The sequence below is a fragment of the Chiloscyllium punctatum genome, chromosome 26, assembly GCF_047496795.1.
Source record: "Chiloscyllium punctatum isolate Juve2018m chromosome 26, sChiPun1.3, whole genome shotgun sequence".
In the NCBI taxonomy this organism is placed as follows: Eukaryota; Metazoa; Chordata; class Chondrichthyes; order Orectolobiformes; family Hemiscylliidae; genus Chiloscyllium; species Chiloscyllium punctatum.
The window spans coordinates 6,047,384-6,066,960 of NC_092764.1; the positions used below are offsets into that span (position 1 = coordinate 6,047,384).

At 47.6% G+C, this 19,577-nt stretch overlaps 1 protein-coding gene across 1 annotated transcript in view; it reads right to left on the bottom strand.

Annotated features, from left to right (window-relative positions):
* ca7 (carbonic anhydrase VII) overlaps nt 1-19,577 on the bottom strand; it is a 104,105-nt gene that overhangs the window by 66,538 nt on the left and 17,990 nt on the right. Inside the window, exons 4-6 of the mRNA XM_072595816.1 lie at nt 17,553-17,648; nt 10,453-10,515; nt 8,104-8,259 (exon numbers count right to left, since the gene is read on the bottom strand). Of these exons, the coding sequence (XP_072451917.1) occupies nt 8,104-8,259; nt 10,453-10,515; nt 17,553-17,648 (315 nt within the window). The remainder of the gene's footprint in view (nt 1-8,103; nt 8,260-10,452; nt 10,516-17,552; nt 17,649-19,577) is intronic.

Below are 19,577 nucleotides of genomic sequence, written 5' to 3' on the forward strand. Positions count from 1 at the left end.
CTGGTCAGCATGGATGGGTTGGACCGAAGGGTCTGTTTCCATGCTGTACATCTCTATGACTCTATGGTGCTGGAAAAGCACAGCACATCAGGCAGCATTCAAGGAGCAGGAAAATCAATGTTTCGGGCAAAAGCCCTTCATTATTCCCGATTAGGCTTGGAGGGTGAATAGCTGTTAGTGGTTAGCAATGGATTTTTAACTGGCCACGATGGAATCTGGGTCAAGATCTTATATTTTAGGTTGTGATCCTGAGGGGAAGTGAGTCTAAAGAAACCTTCCCTAGTCTTGGCTTGAGAAATAAACAAATTAAATTAACAGGTCATGTGCAAGAAAATAACGTTGACAGGACAGTGTTTCCCAGCTGCTCCAGAAATATCATGGACATCTCCATAAACACTACCTGAAGCAATACTGGAACCGAGAAAGTATTGTTGTGTTTAAATTTGTTATTAATCATCGGAAATGATTGATGGATCAGGCAGATGGAAATGGCTAGTCTTTGATGAAACATCCGGGAATACAGGAAGTAGGAGCCAACAATTCCTGGGCAGAATATAAATCATCACATTCGGGGATTATCAAAGAAACAAAACCCATTTTGTTTATTTGTTGCCCTGGGAGTGTGGGCTATTGCTGGTATTGAATCGGTCATTGGCTCACCCCGAGGTCAGGGAGCCTCAGCAGGGGATGGGACTGTGGAAGGTTTAGCCGGGACTCCCTCCCACACTGATCATCACACAGAAACAGGATTGTTCGTCCAGGATCCTCCCATTCAGCTTCATCTCACCCCATCAACAAAGCTGTCTGACTGTTTCTGCTTCACATGGGTGGCTCAGTGATTAGACTCACGGGACCTGGGTTCGATTCCACCCTTGGGCGGCTGTCTGTGTGGAGTTTACACATTCTCCCTGTGTCTGTGTGGGTTGCCTCCCACAACCCAAACCCATGCAGGTTAAGTTGTTTGGCCATGCTAAATTGCCCAGGGATATGCAGGTTGGGTGGACTCGCCAATTTAAATGAGGGGTTACAGGATATGGGTGGGGTGCTCTTTGGAAGGTCAGTATAGAACTGACGGGCTGAATGGCCTCTCTTTGCACTATACAGACACTTTGTGTTTTGCCCTTTATTCTGGAATGGGACATAGGCACCACAAGCAAGCTGCCCTGAATAGGGGGAGTTCTCTGGAGGAGAGTTGAGAAATCAGTCACATTGCTATGAGTCTGCAGTCACATGTTACCCAGACTGGGTAAAGGTGGCACATTCGTCTGGATTCCTAGCTCACTGTCACCAAGCCCATGGCCCTTCCCCCTATCTATCATCCCCATGATATGTGCACACTGCCCACCTCCCCCTTCCCCTGTGGGGGCACAATCCACACTAACCCCTTGGTGAAAGAGATTTCTCCTAAATCCTCAATGGGACTCCAATTGTGGGTGAGTCCAGGACAAAGATCAACCACACCCACCCGGGACAGGGTGTGGGATCACTGGCCAGTCCCTGCTGGGAGTCTCCATGAGGGGGAGGAAGAGAGATGGTGAAGAAGTGGCGGGGGGGGGGGAGGGGGTGGGAAGGGGGATGGAGATGCATCGAGGGTGAGGGAGGGTGCAAGGGAGAAGGTGAGGGAGAGAGGGTGAAGGTAGGTTGAGGGCAAGGGGGTAGGGGGGATAAGGAGAAGGAGAGTGTGAGGGCACTGGTCATTGGTAGGAAGGTCAATGGGAACCTGGCATGGGGTGGGGTCCACATTTTCTGCTCCATTTGACTCTTGGCACCTGAACCCCTTGAGAATGCCCATGATGGGGGATGTGTCCCGACATCGCTCCCTGTAGTTACCCCTCCTCCATCCCCCACCCCAACCCATCATATCCTTGGAGCCAGGAAGATTCAGTCCCTTGATATAGCGCCTCTCACCATTACAAGGAGTCCCGAAGCTGTTTAGATAATGGAGTGAAGTGTTTGAATGTGGGAACAGACAGCAATAGCTGATGCTTCTGTGAGAGAGAAGGGAATAGACGCTCCGAGTGGGTAGAGGTTATTGAAGTAGAAGGAAGACTAGTTGAAGTATATACAATCCCTACAGCGTGGAAACAGGCCCTTCGGCCCAACAATTCCACACTGACCTTCCAAAGAGTGACCCACCCAGACCCATTCCCATACTCTATTTTTATCCCTGACTACTGCACCTAACACTACGGGCAATTTAGCATGGCCAATTCACCTAACCCCTGCACAATCTTTGGACTGTGGGAGGAAACCCACACAGACACAGGGAGAACATACAAACTCCACACAGACAGTCACCTGAGGTGGGAATCGAACCTAGGTCCCTGGCGCTGGGAGCTAACCACTGAGCCACCGTGCTACCCCGAACAGAATGAACCAAGTGGGCTCCTTACTGTGCAGAGTAATGACAGGAGGACAATCAGAGCAGCCACAGTGCTGGAGGAGAATTGAAAGGAGGCAGCGAGAGAGAGAGAGAGAGAGAGAGCGCTGTCAGTCTGCAGGCGTACAGGGGGCTGTGCAGTGACTGTGAGTCACAGGCTGAGAGAACCAGGGCAGATACAATGACACTGAGCTTCCGATGACAGTTGCTCCAGTCCACAGAAGGTGCAAAGGGAAGTAGATCATCTCCCACACGCTGAAGCAATTAAACATCCCGAGCAGCTCTAACACCGCTGCACTGATGGGCTGAACCCTTTGGGTATTAGTCCGTCATGATGTTTCTCCCTCAGTGTCTGAGCTCTGTGCTAATTCAGTGTGTGAGCATTCAACTCTGAGTCTCTCAGTGCTCCTCCATAATCACTAGAGACACATGTATGAGAGACAGATTATTGGGCGGGGGGGATGCGCAGCAAGAGAGAGACACACAGAGAGACAGAGACAGAGACAGAGAGAGAGAGAGAAATACAAGGAGAGAGACAGACAGACAGACAGACAAACAAAAAAAAGAGAGACAGACAGAGAGGCAGACAGAGATAGGGAGGTGGAGACAGAGAGAGAGAAAGAGTGAGAAAGTATTCAGTTGGAGGGAACAAGAGGGAGAAAGAGACAGCTGACAGGAAGTGAAATAAAATAAAGACAATGGGGGATGGGAGGGTGAGAATGCGGGGCATGAGTGAAATTGTGAGTGGGGAGGTGGGAGTGAGTGAGTGAGTGAGAATGGGGAGTCAGAGAAAGTGAAATGAGAGGATGTGGGAGGCTGAATGTTTGAACTTGAGCAGTATAATTAACCTCTGTAGCCTGCAGCTTTCCTGGTATTAATTGTATCATTACAGCCTCTTAATGTATTCATGGTTGGCCCAATATTAGACTTAATTCAACTTTAACATACACAATATGCAGCAACTGTCACAAAGGCCCATTCTAAACTATGCTTGCTCACTATCACTAGAAAAGACACCTAAAATACTGGGTTAGAGTGACTGGAACAGGGCAATATTGGACCATACAATGTCCTCGGGTAAGCCAAAGGGTGGAGGGGTTTGCTTTTTAATCAGCAACTTGTGGTGCATGGACATTGCAGCCCTGGGCAGCCATTGCTCCCCAAACCTTGAAGTCCTCACCATCAATGCTGCCCCTTCTATCGACCACGGGAATTTCCCGCTGTTATACTAACTGCTGTGTACATACCGCCACAAGGAAAGGTTGAGGAAGCTCTGGACGTGCTGTACTCCCCCACTAACACCCTCGAGACAGAATACCCCAAGGCCCTGTTTATTGTAACTGGTTACTTCAATCAGGCCAATCTAAGGAAGGTGCTGCCCAAGTACCACCAGAACATTACCTGGCCCACTAGGGGCCTGAACATTTTAGACCACTGCTTCACCACTGTGAAAGATGCCTACCACTCCATCCCCCGCCCTGATTTCGGGAACTCCGACCACAATGCCGTGTTTCTTCTCCCGACTTACAGGCAAAAGCTCAACCAGGAGACCCCTCCCCTCGCCGATACAGGCCCAGTGCTGGTCGGAGGAGGCAGAGGATCAACTCCGGTGTTGTCTGGAATCAGTTGATTGGGCCGTGTTCAAACAGGCCGCAGGTACCATGGATGAGTACGCCACCACCGTCACAGACCATCAGCAAGTGTGTGGAGGACTGCACACCGAGGAAGTCAATCCCGGTGTTCCCCAACAGGAAACCCTGGATGAATCAGTACAAATAAAACCTGCTAAAAACCAGACGTGAGGCCTTCAGATCAGGAAAACCACTCAAATATAAGGGTTTGCTTTTTAATCAGCAACTTGTGGTGCATGGACATTGCAACCCTGGGCAGCCAGTTCTCCCCAAACCTTGAACTCCTCACCATCAAATGCTCATCACCATCTGCACTATGACCTCTACAGAGCCATTAAGAGAGCCAAGGACCAATACCGATCCAAACTAGAGACCCAGACAGACACCCAGCGACTATGGTGAGGACTGAATAACGTCACAGGTTCTAAAAAGAGACAGTGCAAGGTAGCAAATGATGACACGTCCCTCCCAGATTGTTTCAACACCTTCAGTGATCATTTTGAGCAGAATGTCGGCAGAGAGGTAGCACCTACTCCGACAAGTCCTGACGAACCTATCCCAACAGTCGCTGCATCAGAGGCCAGATCAGTTTTCCTTCGTGTGAATCCGAGGAAAGTGATGGCACCAGACGGAGTACCAGGCCGTGCACTCAGAGCATGTGCAGATCAACTGGCAGAGGTCTTCTCGGACATCTTCAACCTCTCCCTGCAGCAGGCCCCTGTCCCTGCCTGTTTCAAGAGGGCCAACATCATCCCTGTACCTAAGAAGGCTCATGCAGCATGTCTCAATGACGACCGCCCAGTGGCCCTAACTTCAGTGGTCATGAAGTACTTTGAAAGGCTGGTCATGGCATTAATCAACTCCAGCCTCCCCACTACTCTTGACCCACTCCAATTTGTCTATCGGACCAACAGATCCACATCAGATGCCATTCACTTGCCCTTCACTCCTCCCTAGAACATCTTGACACCAACAACAGCTACGTAATAATCCTACTCATTGACTACAGTTCAGCCTTCAATCCTACTATCCCCTCGAGACTGATTACTAAACTTAATGATCTCGGTCTAAGCCCCACTCTCTGCAACTGGATCCTCAGTTTCCTGACCCACAGGCCACCAGCAGTGAAGATTGGGGACAATATTTCATCCTCACTGACACTCAACACTGGAGCGCCCCCTTAACCCCCACCCCCACCCCCACCCCCAGGGGTGCATACTCCCCTACTGTACTCACTGTCTACCCATGACTGCATCGCCAAATACCAGACTAATGCCATTTACAAGTTCACTGATGACACCACCATAGTCGGTCAAATCTCAGATAGTGATGAAACAGATGACAGATGGAAGGTGGAAGACCTGGAAAAATAGTGCACCAGGAACAACCTAGCTCTCAATGCCGGCAAAACCAAGGAACTCATTATTGACTTTTGGTGGGAAGTTACACATTAACAGCACAGAGGTGGAACGAGTGGAGAGTGTCAAGCTCCTGGGAGTGGTCATCCACAACAAGCTTTCTTGGACTCTTCATGAGGACACACTGATTACAAAGCCCCAACAACATCTCTTCCTCAGGCAGCTGAGGTAAGTTGGCATGATGGCGAATACCCTTGCCAACTTTTATAGGTACGCCATCGAGAGCATTCTGTCTGGATATATCACTACCTGGTCTGGCAACTGTACCATTCAAGATCGGAGACGGTTACAGAGTGGTGAACTCAGCCTGGACAATCACAAAGGCCAACCTCCCATCTATAGAATCCATCTACCAGGCCCCGCTGTCAAGGAAAGGCCACCAGCATTCTCAAAGATCCGTCCCACCCTGGCAATGTTTTTCTACAACCACCACCATTGGGGAGAAGGTACAGAAGCCTGAACACACACATCAGTCGGTTTCAAAACAGTTTCGACCCTACTGTTGTTAGAATACTGAATGGACTCACAAACTCTTAACATTCGCCTGTACCTATGTTTTTGTTTTTGCTGCTGTTTACCTATTATCTACTTATCTATACTCCTTAACTCTGTGATCTGCCTGTATTGCTGGCAAGACAAAGCTCTTCACTGTGCCTCGGTACACATGACAATAAATTCAATTCAATTCATATCATTCTGCCCATCAAATCTGTGCTAGCTCTTTGCCATTGCACTCAAACAAATCCTACCACCCAATAACCTCCCCTGCTCCTGATTCATGGGGGCTCCTGTGGTACACTGGTAGTGTCCCTACCTCTAAGCCAGGAGGCCCAGGTTTATGTTCCATTGGCTCCAGAGCGGTGACACAGCTCCACCCAGAGAACAGAAAGAAGCAAATACCTTTCGTGGCTTTAAAGCCAGGGACTGAGGAAGGGGCAGAGTCAGGCAATGCTGCAGATGCAGAGGAGTCATTTTCTGATGGTAAGACCATAAGATCTATATGGACTTCACAGTAAGGCATTCGACAAGGTTCCCCAATGGGAGACTGGTTAGCAAGGTTCAATCTCATGGAATACAGCGGGAACTAGCCATTTGAATACAGAACTGGCTCAAAGGCAGGAGACAGAGGGTGGTGGTGGAGGGTTGTTTTTCAGACTGGAGGCCTGTGACCAGTGGAGTGCCACAAGGATCGGTGCTGGGTCTTCTACATTTTGTTATTTACATAAATGATTTGGATGTGAGCATAAGAGGTACAGTTAGTAAGTTTGCAGATGACACCAAAATTGGAGGTGTAGTGGACAGTGAAGAAGGTTACAACAGGATCTTGACCAGATGGGCCAATGGGCTGAGAAGTGGCAAATGGAGTTTAATTCAGACAAATGCGAGGTGCTGCATTTTGGGAAAGCAAATCTTAGCAGGACTTATACACTTAATAGTAAGGTCCTAGGGAGTGTTGCCGAACAAAGAGACCTTGGATTGCAGGTTCATTGCTCCTTGAAAGTGGAGTCGCAGGTAGATAGGATAGTGAAGAAGGCGTTTGGTATGCTTTCCTTTATTGGTCAGAGGATCGAGTACAGGAGTTGGGAGGTCATGTTGTGGCTGTACAGGACATTGGTTAGGCCACTTTTGGAATATTGTGTGCAATTCTGGTCTCCTTCCTATCAGAAAGATGTTGTGAAACTTGAAAGGGTTCAGAAAAGATTTACAAGGATGTTGCCAGGGTTGGAGGATCTGAGCTACAGGGAGAGGCTGAATAGGCTGGGGCAGTTTTCCCTGGAGTGTCGGAGACTGAGGGGTGACCTTATAGAGGTTTACAAAATTATGAGGGGCATGGATAGGATAAATAGACAAAGTCTTTTCCCTGGGGTGGGGGAGTCCAGAACTAGAGGGCATAGGTTTAGGGTGAGAGGGGAAAGATATAAAAGAGAGACCTAAGGGGCAACTTTTTCACGCAGAGGGTGGTACGTGTATGGAATGAGCTGCCAGAGGATGTGGTGGAGGCTGGAAAATTGCAACATTTAAGAGGCATTTGGGTGGGTATGTGAATAGGAAGGGTTTGGAGCGATATGGGCCGGGTGCTGGCAGGTGGGTCTAGATTGGGTTGGGATATCTGGTCGGCATGGACAGGTTGGACCGAAGGGTCTGTTTCCATGCTGTACGTCTCTATGACTCTATGATAGAGGAGTAGAGTTAGGCCATTCAGACCATTGATTCTGCTCTCTGGCTGATGGCCCAGATGTTTTTGGACACTCTGTGACCTTGTGAATAATGTGGTCCCATCTCAGAGTTTCGCCAAGTGGAGGAATGGGGTTTGGAACAAAGGGATGGAGTCTGAGGCAGAGACTGAAGGCACTGGCTCCACTCTTCTCAATAGTTATTTGGAAGAATTTATAACAGGATTGGACAAGTCACAAAGCAAATGAAAGAGAAAAAAAGAGAGAGAGAGAGAATAAAAAGAAAGAGAGAGCGAAAAAAAAGAGTGAAAAAAGAGAGAGAGAGAGAGAGGGAGAAAATAGAGAGAAAAAAAGAGAGAGAAAAGAAAGAGAAGGAAGGATGGAAGAGAGACAGGAAGAGGAAAGAGAGAAAAAGATAAAGAAAGAGAGGGGAAAGAGAGGAGAGAGTGAGAGATATCCTGACATGTCTGGAGTATCCAGGAGAAACACTGGCCACTCACTTGCTTCTCGGACAGGCTGATGGGCTCCTTGAAGATGATCCAGGTCACACTCTCATTCAGGGGTGGGGTGGTCAGAGAGCCGGCGTATGTCCAGTAATCCTTGCATTTCGGCAACAGGCATTGTGGGTCAAAGTCCTTAAACGGAGCCTTTGTTTCCTAATGAGAGATGGATACAGATTTTGTGTTAGTCATGGCCATCTGAGTGAGGAACAAGCCTCATTAACTCAGCTCAAGATTTCTCAGGTTAATAACTCAGTGTAAGAATCAGGAACAGGAGGAGATTGCACAGAGACATGAAACGGTCCCACTCTGCAGTCTGATCACAGCTGATCCATTTGCTCAGCTTTCCCTTATTCCTCTATCCCAACATCCTCTCATTTTGTTTACACCCAAAATTCTGCTCTTGGTCTTCACGAGTACCCCTTGAACAGCCATCCACAGCTCCCTGGGACTTAGAAGTTCACATCCCTCTGAGAGAGATTTCTCCGTACCTCAGTCCAACACAGACAATGCCATCTCCCTGCTCTGCGTTACCATTTTCCTTGAGCCGGTGGGGCATGGTGCCAGTGTAGCTGTGATGCTATTGTGTTCCCAGCTGCCCCTCCCATTTCTCTCTCAGCCCCCTTGGGCCACCGCTCATTCCTGATGAAGAGCTTATGCTCGAAACGTCGACTCCCCTGGGCCTCAGATGCTGTCTGACTGGCTGTGCTTTTCCAGCACCACACTCTCGACTCTGATCTCCAGTATCTGCCGTCCTCACTTTCTAAGGACATTGTGGGTCTACCTACAGAACATGGACTGCAGTGGTTCGAGAAGGCAGCTCACCCCCACCTTCTCAAGGGGCAACTAAGGATAGGTAATAGATGCTGGGCCCAGACAGTGACACCCATTTTTCATGAATGATTGTTTTTATATCTAGAGGAGGTGAGGTTTAAGGATTTTACAGGGTTGGAATGGGAACTATTCCCTTTGGTAGCTTGTCCCATGAGGGTGTTATTCTTGGAAGGGATGATGTTGGTGTACGGTCTTGGAAACAAACGGACTTTGCAGCTTGTGTGGATGGCCACATCAGGTTAGGCCATTGCTGGAGTGCTTCTCTCTGTCCATGTGAGAACAGCAAGGCTACCTTCCTCCTGCACTCCACTCCTTGCAATGAAAACTTGCCCAACACTTGCCCTCCTCTCTGCTGGCTGGACTTGCATCAAGACTGGGGGAATAAAAAAACCATCATCAGCTTTAAGTGTGCTCCTGTTTGGTCCAGATCTTGCTCAAGTCCTTTTACTGGTGAGTCAGAAGTCATGGGTTCAGCTAAAACCACAGTTTAGATCATTTCTTCACCATGATACTGGGGTCAAGTGACTCTTTGTGAATAGGAATAAGCACTTCCTGCTTACACGGGTTAAATGGTCATTTAAGTCAATGTCTGTAGGACTTTCCTGCCTAGTTTGCCTGAGGTGCTCACCACTGTCTTTTGGAAAGTAACTGATTGTATTAATTAGTTGTAAGAATTTTTTTTTAATTGTTTACTTGCAGAATAGAGTGTCACTGCAGAGCAACTGAATGTGTTGAGCAACTGAATGTGTTGCTAGGTCCAAAGCCTTTTCAGGGTGGGTCCAGTAACAATTTGTGGAAGAGGATTTGAAACTTCTGCCAATCTGTATGAAGTATTTCTTAAGTTCACTCCTGAAGGGCCCAACTCTATTTTTTTTACACAACAGTCCTACTCCTCAACCAGTGGAAATAAACCTCATTTATCAGTTTCTCCTCAATATTTTAAGTTTAATAATATCCCCCCTGAGCCTTCTAAATTTCAGGAAATACAAGCTTGCAGAGAATAAATCCCCATGAAATCTGTTCAAATTGTTTTAGCAACCCAACAGGTTCCCTTCAGGGAGTGGAACCTGTGAGCAGTTGGTCAGACAGACTGTTTGAATCAACCACAGAAAACAAAATTGACCAATGAAATGACTAACGATCCACTTTGTGGTAAAGTGACTGACTCCAAGATAAAGCTCCAACATTTCTTCAGGGCAGTAAACTAATAGTCAAGGGAATAACAAAACAACCACAATAAATGTGTATGGAACGAGCTGCCAGAGGAAGTGGTGGAAGCTGGTACAATTATAGCATTTAAAAGGCATCTGGATGGGTACATGAATAAGAAGGGGTTTAGAGAGATATGGGCCAAGTGCTGACAAATGGGACTAGATTAGGTTAGGATATCTGGTTGATAGGTTGGGCCGAAGGGTCTGTTTCTGTGCTGTACAGCTCTGACTCTCTGTCAGATTTAAAGCTGCCTCCACCCGGGGCAGATGGACAATTCTATACCACCACAAACATCAACCTTACCTTGAATTTAACCATGTACAAGGCATCTGTCAATTTGTGCATATCAGCATGTCTATCTCCAATCTGAAAGAGAGGGTGAGAATTTTAAAATATAGTGAGATGAGATTGGTTAATCAGAGATACCCTTAGCCAATGTAGAACTTTATACTTCAGTCAAGGGCCATTTGGCCCACCTAGCCTGAAGTCATGATTTGGAGATGCCGGTGTTGGACTGGGGTGGACAAGTTAAAAATCACACAATACTGTTACAGTACAACAGGTTTATTTAGAAGCACTAGCTTTTGGAGCACTGCTCCTTCATCAGGTGGTTGTGGAGAATAAGATTGTAAGACACAGAATCTAGCCTGAGGTGGGACCTACTACCCACACTAACCTTTTCCACATCTTACCTCATTGGGCACACCCTTCCACTACCTTCTCCCTAATGGGGGCAAGTTCAACATTCTCAGTCAAGAAGAGTTTCTCAAGTTCCCTACTGGATTAGTAAGTGCCAAAGTTATATTTATGGCCCCCAGCTTTAGTCTTCTTTACAAGCATAGATGTCCTCTCTCTATCAACCCGAACAAACCACTTTGGAATTTTTAAAACCTCCGGAATCATATTTGATTCCAATGAAAATAGGCTTGTTTAATTTTTCCCGAGAATTATAAATCTCAGTTTAACTATCATGATTGTAAGTAATATGCTGCCTCTCTCGTGTCTTCATGCCCTTTATATATCACAGAAATCTCCTCTGAGTAACAGGGATAGAGTGAATTCCCATGTAACCCTGGCTGAGCTGACAGGGGCAGTACTGAAGAACCCTGCACTGGAACGCTAACCCTTCAGGTAGAGGGTGTTCACTGCTCTTTCATATCACCTGGGTATCAGTGGAACGGCCAGGGTAGAAATGTCAATTACTCGGGGGCATAGGTTTAGGGGCGGCACAGTGGCTCAGTAGTTAGCACTACTGCCTCACAGCACCAGGGTCCCAGGTTTGATTGCAGACAGATGGGTGACAGTGAGGGGGACTGGGATGAAGCAGCCAGTGCAGGGACCCCCTGTGACCGTTCCCCTCAAGAACAAGTATACCGTTTTGGATAGGGGGGTGGGGAAACTTACCAGGGGTAAGCAATGGGGTTCAGGCCTCTGACACGAAGCCTGTCCTCATTGCTCAGAAGGGAAGGGTGGAGAAGAGCAGAGCAATAGTTATTGGGGACACGATAGTTCAGGGCACAGATAGGCAGTTTTGCGAGGGTGACAGAGACTCACGTTTGGTATGTTGCCTCCCAGGTTCAAGGGTACGTGGCGTCTCGGATCGTGTTTTCCGGGTCCTTAAGGGGGAAGGGGAGCAGCCCGAAGTCGTGGTCCACATTGGCACCAACGACATAGGTAGGAAGAGGGGTGAGGATGTTAGACAGGCTTTTAGGGAGCTAGGTTGGAAGCTCAGAGCTAGAACGAACAGAGTCGTTGTCTCTGGTTTGTTACCCGTGCCACGTGATAGAGAGTCGAGGAATAGGGAGAGAGAAGAGTTAAATGCGTGGCTACAGGGATGGTGCAGGAGGGAGGGATTCCGGTATCTGGAAAACTGGGGTTCTTTCTGGGGAAGGTGGGACCTCTATAAACAGGATGGTCTACACCTGAACCTGAGGGGCACCAGTATCCTTGGGGGGAGGTTTGCTAGTGCTCTTTGGGGGGTTTAAACTAACTCTGCAGGGGCATGGGAACCTGGACTGTAGCTTTAGGGTACAGGACCTTGAGTGTAGGGAGGTTAGGAACATGGCATCGATCTCGAAGGAGGGTGCCTGTAAACAGGAAAGTGGCTTGAAGTGTGTATACTTCAATGCAAGAAGTATAAGAAATAAGGTAGGTGAGCTTGCAGCATGGGTTGGTACCTGGGACTTCGATGTTGTGGCTATTACAGAGACGTGGGTAGAACAGGGACAGGATTGGCTGTTGCAGGTTCCAGGGTTTAAATGTTTAGTAGGGTCAGAGGTGGGGGTAAAAGAGGGGGAGTTGTGGCATTGCTTGTCAAAGATAGTATTACAGCGGTGGGAAGGACGATGGATGAAGACTCGCCATCTGAGGTAGTTTGGGCTGAGGTTAGGAATAGGAAAGGTGAGGTCACCCTGTTAGGAGTTTTCTACAGGCCTCCTAATAGTCCTAGAGACGTAGAAGAAAGGATTGCGAGGATGATTCAGGAGAAGAGTGAAAGTAATAGGGTGGTTGTTATGGGGGCTTTAACTTTCCAGATATTGACTGGGAAAGCTATAGCTCAAGTACGTTAGATGGGTCGGTGTTTGTCCAATGTGTGCAGGAGGGTTTCCTGACACAATATGTAGACAGGCCAACAAGAGGTGAGGCTATACTGGATTTGGTTCTGGGTAACGAACCAGGCCAGGTGTTAGAATTGGAGGTAGGTGAGCACTTTGGGGACAGTGACCACAATTCGGTGACTTTTACTCTAGTGATGGAGAGGGATAAGTGTGCACTGCAGGGCAACAGTTATAGCTGGGGGCAGGGAAATTATGATGCGGTGAGGCATGACTTAGGATGTGTGGCTTGGAAAAGTAGGCTTCAAGGCAAGGGCGTAATTGCTATGTGGAGCTTGTTCAAGGAGCAACTATTGAGTGTCCTTGATAAGTATGTACCTGTCAGGCAGGGAGGAAAGGGTCTTGTGAGGGAGCCGTGGTTTAATAAGGATTTAGAATCCCTTGTTAAAAGGAAGAGGGCGGCCTATGTAAAGATGAGGCGTGAAGGTTCAATTGGGGCGATTGAGAGTTATAAGGTAGCCAGGAAGGATCTAAAGAGAGAGCTAAGAGCAGCGAGAAGGGGACATGAAAAGTCCTTAGTTGGTAGTATTAGGGAAAACCCAAAGGCTTTCTATAGGTAAGTCAGGAATAAAAGAATAACTAGGGTAGGTATCGGTCCAGTCAAGGATAGTAGTGGGAAGTTGCGTGTGGAGGCTGAAGAGATTGGGGAGACACTGAATGAATACTTTTCGTCAGTATTCACTCAGAACAGGACATTGTTGCCGATGTGAATACTGAGTCACAATTAATTAGAATGGACGGCTTTGAGGTATGTAGGGAAGAGGTGTTGGAAATTCTGGAAAGGGTGAAAATAGATAAGTCCCCTGGGCCTAATGGTATTTATCCTAGGATTCTCTGGGAAGCTAGGGAGGAGATTGCAGAGCCATTGGCCTTGATTTTTATGTCCTCGTTGTCTACAGGAATAGTGCCAGAAGACTGGAGGATAGCAAATGTGGTTCCCTTGTTCAAGAAGGGGAGTAGGGATAACCCTAGTAACTATAGGCCAGTGAGTCTCACTTCTGTTGTGGGCAAAGTCTTAGAGAGAATTGTAAGGGATAGGATTTATGAACATCTGGATAGGAATAATGTGATCAAGGATAGTCAGCATGGTTTTGTGAAGGGCAGGTCGTGCCTCACAAACCTTATTGAATTCTTTGAGAAGGTGACTAAGGAGGTGGACAAGGGTAAAGCAGTAGGTGTGGTTTATAAGGCATTTGATAAGGTTCTCCATGGTAGGCTACTGCAAAAAATACGGAGGTATGGCATTGAAGGTGAGTTGGAGATTTGGATTAGGAATTGGCTGGCTGGAAGAAGACAGAGGGTAGTAGTTGATGGTAAAGGTTCATCTTGGAGTGCAGTTACTAGCGATGTTCCGCAAGGATCTGTTTTGGGACGATTGCTGTTTGTAATTTTTATAAATTACCTGGAGGAAGGGCTAGAAGGTTGGGTGAGCAAGTTTGCGGATGATACGAAAGTCGGTGGAATTGTTGACAGTGAGGAAGGATGTGTCAGGTTACAGCGGGATATAGATAAGCTGCAGAGCTGGGCAGAAAGGTGGCAAATGGAGTTCAATGTGTGAAGTGATTCACTTTGGTAAGAGTAACAAGAAGATGGGGTACTGGGCTAATGGTCGGATACTTGGTAGTGTGGATGAGCAGAGGGATCTTGGTGTCCATGTACACAGATCTCTGAAAGTTGCCACCCAGGTAAATAGTGCAGTGAAGAAGGCATATGGCATACTGGCTTTTATTGGTAGAGGAATTGAGTTCCGGAGTCCTGAGGTCATGTTGCAGTTGTGTAAGACTCTGGTGTGGCCGCATCTGGAGTATTGTGTGCAGTTTTGGTCGCCATACTATAGGAAGGATGTGGAGGCACTGGAACGGGTGCAGAGGAGGTTTACCAGGATGTTGCCTGGTATGGTAGGAAGATCGTATGAGGAAAGGCTGAGGCACTTGGGGCTGTTTTCATTGGAGAAAAGAAGGTTTAGGGGTGACTTGATAGAGGTGTACAAGATGATTAGGGGTTTAGATAAGGTTGACCATGAGAACCTTTTCCACGTGTGGAGTCAGCTATTACAAGGGGGCATAGCTTTAAATTAAGGGGTGGTAGGTATAGGACAGATGTTAGGGGTAGGTTCTTTACTCAGCGAGTCGTGAGTTCATGGAATGCCCTGCCAGTAGCAGTGGTGGACTCTCCCTCTTTATGGGCATTTAAACGGGCATTGGATAGGCATATGGAGGATAGTGGGCTAGTGTAGGTTAGGTGGGCTTGGATCGGCGCAACATCGAGGGCCAAAGGGCCTGTGCTGCGCTGTATTTTTCTCTGTTCTATGTTCTATGTTCTATGATTCCAGCCTTGGGCGACTGCCTGTGTGGAGTTCGCTGTGTGGGTTTCCTCCGGGTGCTTCAGTTTCCTCCCACAATCCAAAGATGTGCAGGTCAGGTGAATTGGCCGTGCTAAATTGCCCGTTAGGTGCATTAGTCAGAGGGGGGGTGGGTTACTCTTCGGAGGATCAATGTGGACTGGTTGGGCTGAAGGGCTTGTTTCCACACTGTAGGGAATCTAATCTAATCTAAGGTTAAAAGGGGGAAAGTTTAAAGGAGATGTGAGAGGCAGGTTTTTTACACAGAGAGTGGTCAGTAGCTGGAATGTGCTGCCAGAGGAGGTGATGGAGGGGGATACAATAGCAATGTTTCAGAGGCATCTGGACATGTACGTGAATCGGCAGCGAACAGAGGGATACGGACAGCATAGAGGCAAAACAATTTTAGTTTAGAAAGGCATCACGTGTTGGCACAGGCTTGGTGGGCCGAAGAGCCTGTTCCTGTGTTGTACTGTCCATTGTCCTCTATTTGTCGTCCATTGCTAACTGCCCCTGAAGGGAACAGCATGCTGGCCCACTTCAGAGGGTAGGATCCAAGTAGCTTCGAAATCGACGTTTCGGGCAAAAGCCCTTCATAAAGGAATAAAGGCAGTGAGCCTGAAGCGTGGAGAGATAAGCTAGAGGAGGGTGGGGGTGGGGAGAAAGTAGCATAGAGTACAATGGGTGAGTGGGGGGAGGGGATGAAAGTGATAGGTCAGGGAGGAGAGGGTGGAGTGGATAGGTGGAAAAGGAGATAGGCAGGTAGGACAAGTCCGGACAAGTCATGGGGACAGTTACTGAGCTGGAAGTTTAGAACTAGGGTGAGGTGGGGGAAGGGGAAATGAGGAAACTGTTGAAGTCCACATTGATGCCCTGGGGTTGAAGTGTTCCGAGGCGGAAGATGAGGCGTTCTTCCTCCAGGCGTCTGGTGGTGAGGGAGCGACGATGAAGGAGGCCCAGGACCTCCATGTCCTCGGCAGAGTGGGAGGGGGAGTTGAAATGTTGGGCCACGGGGCGGTGTGGTTGATTGATTAGATTAGATTACTTACAGTGTGGAAACAGGCCCTTCAGCCCAACAAGTCCACACTGCCCCGCCGAAGCGCAACCCGCCCATACCCCTACATTTACCCCTTACCTAACACTACGGGCAATTTAGCATGGCCAATTCACCTGACCTGCACATCTTTGGACTGTGGGAGGAAACCGGAGCACCCGGAGGAAACCCACGCAGACACGGGGAGAACGTGCAAACTCCACACAGTCAGTCGCCTGAGGTGGGAATTGAACCCAGGTCTCTGGCGCTGTGAGGCAGCAGTGCTAACCACTGTGCCACCATGCCGGGATTGGTGCGGGATGTTCCCTAAAGCGCTCTGCTAGGAGGCGCCCAGTCTCCCCAATGTAGAGGGGACCGCATCGGGAGCAACGGATACAATAAATGATATTAGTGGATTGCAGTAAAACTTTGATAGATGTGGAAGGCTCCTTTAGGGCCTTGGATAGAGGTAAGGGAGGAGGTGTGGGCGCAGGTTTTACAGTTCCTGCGATGGCAGGGGAAAGTGCCAGGATTGGAGGGTGGGTTGTTTGGGGGCGTGTTGCTCCCGATGCGGTCTCCTCTACATTGGGGAGACTGGGTGCCTCCTAGCAGAGCGCTTTAGGGAACATCTCCGGGACACCCTGAAATATACACAAGGACTCTGCCCCACTGCTCTCTGTGGCAAGGAGTTCTAGAGACCTACAACCCTCAGAAGAAATTACTCCTCATCTCAGTCTTAAATTGCTGCCCCTTTATTCTGAGACTGTGCCCTCTGGTCCCAGACTCTCCCATGAGGAGAAACATCCTCCCAGCATTGACCCTGTCAAGCTCCTTAAGAATTCTGTCTGTTTCAATGAGATCACCTCTCTCTCCATTAAGCTCCAGGGAGTACAGCTGAAACCGGTTTAGCTGTTGATCCTAACACTATCCCTCCATATCCAGGATCATCCCAGTGAACCTTCTCTGAACTGCCTCCACTGAAATGATATCTTTCTTTACATAAAGACACCAAAACTGATGACTGGTCACTGCTTAGTGGGTGACTGACAGCACAGATTGTTGCTTTTTCAGAACGTCATGCTTCCTCAGGAAATTACTGTCTGTAAAGTGTTCAAAGGTCAGAACCTAGCCCTGTTTAACAGTAAATCATTTCTTTTGAACAAAATAGATTTGCTACAATAATTGTGGCAGATCTGACCTTCTGGCCTTTGGCTGGAGTCAGCGACATATGCACACATGTACAGGCACACAAACAAGTGGACACATTTGGACACACATGTAAACTCATGTACACACACAGAGACACACACAAAGTTGGTTATTGTAGATTGAATTTGATGGAGAGTAAAACGAGAATGATTCAGTCGATATGACAGTAAGTGTTCGCTCTCTGGCCATCGAGGTCAGGACCTACCTCCAGGAACACACCGACCACAGCCAGTCCGTCATGTGACCCTGCCGCCTCCCCAAAGGTTTTGTACTTTGCCGAGTTCCAGTGAACCAAGTGAAGCTGAAAGAGACGGAGAAACAAACTCTGATTGTCCACATCAGGAGGGGCCAAGATCCTCCCCAGTCAGCAGCATTCAGTCTGATTCAACTGAGTCAGAGAATCATACAGCAGGGAAACAGACCCTTCAGGCCAGCTAATCCATGCTGACCAAGTTTCCCAAACCAAACTAGTCCCATTTGCCAGCATTTGGCCTGTATACCTCTAAACCTTCCTAATGCATGTGCCTGTCCATTTCCCTGCAAACGGGGAATCTGTCAGCTGCAGCAGGAAGAGCTCAGACACAGCTGCTGCTCAATGCAGGATCTTCCCTCCAGCAAGCTGCAGTGGATGGAGAACAGGTATACAACACAGATCCTGGGCAATTCCAGCTGTGTGATTGATAGGAACGTTAATCCAATCACAGGAGTGGCAGGTGGAGTTTAACTTAGATAAGTCGAGGTGCTGCATTTTGGAAAGGCAAGTCTTAGCAGGACTTATACACTCAATGGTAAGGTCTGGTGAGTGTTGCTGAACAAAGGGACCTTGGTGTGTGGGTTCATAGCTCCTTGAAAGCAGAGTCGCAGGTAGATAGGATAGTGAAGGTGGTGTTTGGTATGCTTTCCTTTATTGGTCAGAGTATCGAGTACAGGAGTTGAGAGGTCATGTTGCATCTGTACAGGACATTGGTTAGGCCACTGTTGGAATATTGTGTGAAATTCTGGTCTCCTTCCTATCGGAAGGATGTTGTGAACCTTGAAAGAGTTCAGAAAAGATTTACAAGGATGTTGCCAGGGTTGGAGGATTTGAGCTATAGGGAGAGGCTGAACAGGCTGGGGCTGTTTTCCCTAGAGCGTCGGAGGCTGAGGGGTGACCTTATAGAATTTTATAAAATCATGAGGGGCATGGATAGGGTAAATAGACAACGTCTTTTCCCTGGGGTGGGGGAGTCCAGAACTAGTGAGCATAGGTTTAAGATAAGAGGCAAAAGATTTAGAAGGGACCGAAGGGGTAACTTTTTCACGCAGTGGGCGGTATGTGTATGGAATGAGCTGCCAGAGGAAGTGGTGGAAGCTGGTACAATTAGAACATTTAAAAGGTATTTAGATGGGTATATGAATAGGCAGGGTTTAGAGGGATATGGGATAAGTGCTGGCAAATAGGACTAGATTAGGTTGGGATATCTGGTCGGCATGGATGAGTTAGACTGAAGGGTCTGTTTCTGTGCTGTACATCTCTATGAGTCTATGATCTCTAATCTGGTCAGGATTTGTAGTGCCACTGTATGCTGGGGTTTGACTCACTCCAATTTGAAGCCATTAAGTTTCTAAGGTAGGGTAAACAGGAAGGACTCTATCCTTTAGGGAAGTCTAGACTAGGGGACAATCTAGTTGTGGTTCACATGCTGAACGATCTCCAAACATGCCACTTATAGACTGTTCACACAGAGTTTCTGTCACTAATACCCCGATAGATTTAAATTTCTTGTAATTTAATGTATAGACTCAATTGCAGACAGTTCCAGGAAGAAGCCTTCATACACCTGAAGTTAAACATATTCAGCTTTCAGTAATCTCTTCAGGGTACAATCCCACCACTTCTAGTCTGGGACTAACACTTACTTTTCACTCTAAGATGACCTTCACTATTTCCTTCCCTTCTCAGAAGCACAGGTTTAAAAACAGCAATCTTCATCAAAGGGTTTCATTGGACTGTCCAAAATTCAAAAGTAAAACTAAAACAAATCCCTCTCTGAGTGATGGGTGGTTTTCTTAAGCAAAAAAAAAATCAAGCTCCAAAAATCTCTAACAAATGCACTGTGCATAAAAAATTATTCATTTCAAACTAGGTCTCAAAGGCTGTTTTCAGGGAAATCACCATGGTTATAGAAATGCTGAAGTTAATTGTTAATTTCAGAGACACAGAAAACCCACATGGTACCCAAAACTTACA